Source organism: Trachymyrmex septentrionalis, unplaced genomic scaffold (genome assembly GCF_001594115.1).
Source record: "Trachymyrmex septentrionalis isolate Tsep2-gDNA-1 unplaced genomic scaffold, Tsep1.0 scaffold19, whole genome shotgun sequence".
NCBI lineage: Eukaryota > Metazoa > Arthropoda > Insecta > Hymenoptera > Formicidae > Trachymyrmex > Trachymyrmex septentrionalis.
The window spans coordinates 2790977-2794662 of NW_017305071.1; the positions used below are offsets into that span (position 1 = coordinate 2790977).

The following is a 3686-nucleotide window of genomic DNA, read 5'->3' on the forward strand; positions in this document are numbered from 1 at the left end:
TGTATATAACATTACATAATTGAGATCTTATATAAGCAATGAAATAAAAATATATTCGTATATAATCTTTTAAAATAGATAATATTATATAAATATTTAATTAACTAACGCATCATTAAGTAGCAAAAAACAATTCTATAGTGACAAGATTTTAATGTAAAAATGACACAAGAAAATTGTTCTAGATTCAAGTGAAATGATTTAAGTGAAATTCACTTTTAGAAATGAATGTAATATGACAAGAGCGATAAATCAAATTAAAATTATTATTAGTAAGTTATATGCTTTCGTGAATTTTCGATTTATTTTTGTACCTGAGCAATGTGACCGTCGACTGCACTTGACCGCAGTTGAACACAAACTCGACGGTTTTACGGTTACAGTGGACTTGGAACGCGGAGCAGTTTATTTGCAATAATTTGGTCAGGGTGACGTCAGTTATCAGACAGTTGCCAGACGAAGTCGCGTCGCAATATCGTTCAATTTCGGAAATTCGCGACGCACAGATACAAACAGACACAATGTCTAGAGATAAAATAATCGAATGTAGAAGTGAGAATGCGTGAGATTTTGTCGAGGGAAAGCCGGAGGGTCGTTATCCCGACGCGTCACGCGAGTTTTGAGAGAATACCGTTGGGACTTGGGAAAATTGCTTTCGTCGTCGATCAACGTAAATCCAATCGGAAAACTTCAAGCAAAGCCAATAAAGTAGATTTACAAAACCTTCTACGGAACCTTGAGACGAGTGATTCAGACGAAGCCACGCATATCATGGTTTCAACTATACTTTGGCGTCCGTCAAAAATTAAAAGAGCGTAACAAGCACTTGAACATGAAAATATTGGCTATCGACAAAGTTGATTTTGCAGATCAAATATACGATTTCAAGTTACGTAAATTTTAGTTATTTTTAAACTCTAATTGATTAGATTTCAATTACAACTTAATATTAAACTTCAGCGTGTGGCCAAAGCAATTTCTGCCGCCAATTATACACACATGGAGCATTTCTCTTAAAATAATCCGTCAATGTTTCCACGCTGAATATACTGTGTATAGTACTTAAATTAATCTATTTAAATCAATATATTAATAAAAAAAATCACAGCTAATAATTTAATGAATAAAATCACAATTAAATGAAGTTGATCTTTCTCTGACGTGGAATTCTTCGTGACGCAAGTACATGAATCACAAATAGATGTTGCCAAATGTTTACTTCTCGCTATTAATAATCTTATGCTGTGCATGATAATAATCCACTCATACACACACACACACACACATATGCGAGAAAACGTCATATGTCACACATGTTTCTAATCGTTGATATGCGTAACATTGTACATGTTCCATTTGACTAGTCTTTTTCAGCTCGTGTTTCACTAGAAGGATGAGTCAGAACAAGGCCGACAATTAAGCATTAATTATTTAATCCAGGAATTCATCTTTCAAATAAAGATACGTTGTTTTGATGGTCTTTTTCCTTGAATTTAGAATTTGTGATAAACAAAATTAATAAAAATTGTTATTAAGAGAAAATAAGAAATTATTCTCCCCCCCCCCCTCTCTCTCTCTCTCTCTCTCTCTCTCTCTCTCTCATTGAATTGCAAAGGACAATGTCGTAACATTTTTTTAAGACATTAGCTGCTTATATTTCTACATAAATTTCTTACAGTTTTTTTCTTATTAAAATGTATGCAAATATTTCTAAGAAATTAATTTCAATATAATGTATCACAAAAAATGTTTTTTTAACTAATTAAGAGTTGCAAAAAATAATAATAATTGTAAAGAAAAATATATTCCTAAATTGTTAAAAAAATATATGACCAAACAGAAATTATTTTAGAATATTAATTCTTACATTAATTTTATGTCGAAATTTCATTATAATAAAAGCTCATCTATGTATCGTTCTAATGGAATCCAATAATTATTTTGGAATGGGACGTTTAATATAGCAAAGATAAATATACATACTCTTTAGTACCGAAACCTATCGACCGCGATGTGCAAGCACGCAACATTGTATCGCACGTTATGAATAAGACAATATTTCGTGTTTCATAACTAGCACACACGATACCAAGTTTGATATTTCTCAACTCGTATTAAATATCAGATCACTTTCAATAATCGCGGATCTATATTTAACATCGAAAATAATTACTCAAACGTTACACGTTTTTTTATAATTCAGTTGCGGAAGAGACGGAAAATAATGATACTGTAATGCGAGATGATTAACTTTGAAAAATCATAGTGCCATAAAAATACATATAAGACAATTTTTTTCTTTTAAAATCATGTTGAAAGAAATAATGGATTTTATCTACAGGGCAAGCAACAAGTATCGGAATTAAATATCTCAAAAACAAGACACTTGAGAAAAAGTTGACGATTCTAAAATATCAATATATCTCTAAAAAGTATTTAATCAAAAGAAGTTTTGTTGCAGTTTTTTAAAAATATTTCGATGTCAAGAATATTGAATAAAAAAGTGAAAGTTCTAATTTAAAAAGTGGAAATTCCAATTCACAATTTTAAAATCAACTTTGAGAGTTCTGTTAAATCTACACTCAAGATCAAATGAATATTGCCGTTTGATGAAACTCTACAATTTTCATATGAAACATTTTATTCTGAAATATCTTGTTTTTAAGATATTTAGTTCCATATTTTTTACTTACTTTATATAATATACAAGGAAAAAAATTAGGTTAACACGGATGCGATAAATCTGATAATAATTAGACTTAAATACCTTTCACATCGATTAGGAAAATTATTGGCAAAGTTTCGTGAATCTTTTCGGCAAATCCTACTTAACTATCTAGCTTACCTTCAACAGAAGAGGTCGAAGGTATTCTGCAACTTGAACCTCGTCGCAGATTGACGACTACAGCTTCCACTTCAGGGTCCAACATTCCACTCGTTCGTCAAATTCGTTAAAAAAAAAAACAAAAAAGAGGAAGAAAGAAAAGATAGTCGTATAATAGCACGACAAAACTCGGTCAAACTGAGTTGACAATGGTCAATGGCGTCTATTCTTGAGGCAGGCGAGGAATTCGCGAGGATGCTTATCGACCGGCTCGTCGCCTATCGCCTGGATCGACCAATGGTAGTGATAGGAAACAGTCACGTGCAGCCGCTTTCGACAGCGTGTTTTTGATGATCCGTCAATCACGCACTTAAGTTTTATAACGTACTCGCGTAATTTATAATCTCGAACATTTCAGACATTGATGTCACTGATCGGTACTGATAGTCGTCACTCATCAGCATCGTCGATCCGCACTGTTTGGTAGATCTTTGTGCAGATGAGTGTTCATTCTCGAGTTCCTCACGGAATTATCCATATCGCAAGAACCTCGTTTTTTTCCTATTGTTTTTTCCCTATTCATTTCTCACACAAGGAAACTGTTTTCTTTCCTATACTTGCGAGGTCTTTGCCCGAATTCTGAATCATTCGGATAAACAATTTGATAACGCCGCCGAATGAGTCACTGAGAATAGAAAATGTTAGAACAGATGCATCGATGAATGATCGACATGACGAGATTCTGGCAAATATTATATCAGAATTACTTATATTTATTCATATTACAACTAATATATCTATATTTCTGTTGTTAAAGTTTCGCAATTGTGTGTAATATTATCAGTTATTCAAGTATAATAAC

At 32.4% G+C, this 3686-nt stretch overlaps 1 protein-coding gene across 2 annotated transcripts in view; it reads right to left on the reverse strand.

Annotated features, from left to right (window-relative positions):
* LOC108746991 (uncharacterized membrane protein C20F10.07-like) overlaps nucleotides 1–3267 on the reverse strand; it is a 67927-nt gene extending 64660 nt beyond the window's left edge. The window contains exon 1 of one of the 2 annotated variants that reach the window (XM_018484178.1): nucleotides 2846–3267. In XM_018484178.1, the coding sequence (XP_018339680.1) occupies nucleotides 2846–2930 (85 nt within the window). In that variant the 5' untranslated portion in view covers nucleotides 2931–3267. The remainder of the gene's footprint in view (nucleotides 1–2845) is intronic. The other variant, XM_018484177.1, reaches the window with a different exon arrangement.
* Between the last annotated feature and the right edge of the window lie 419 nt (nucleotides 3268–3686).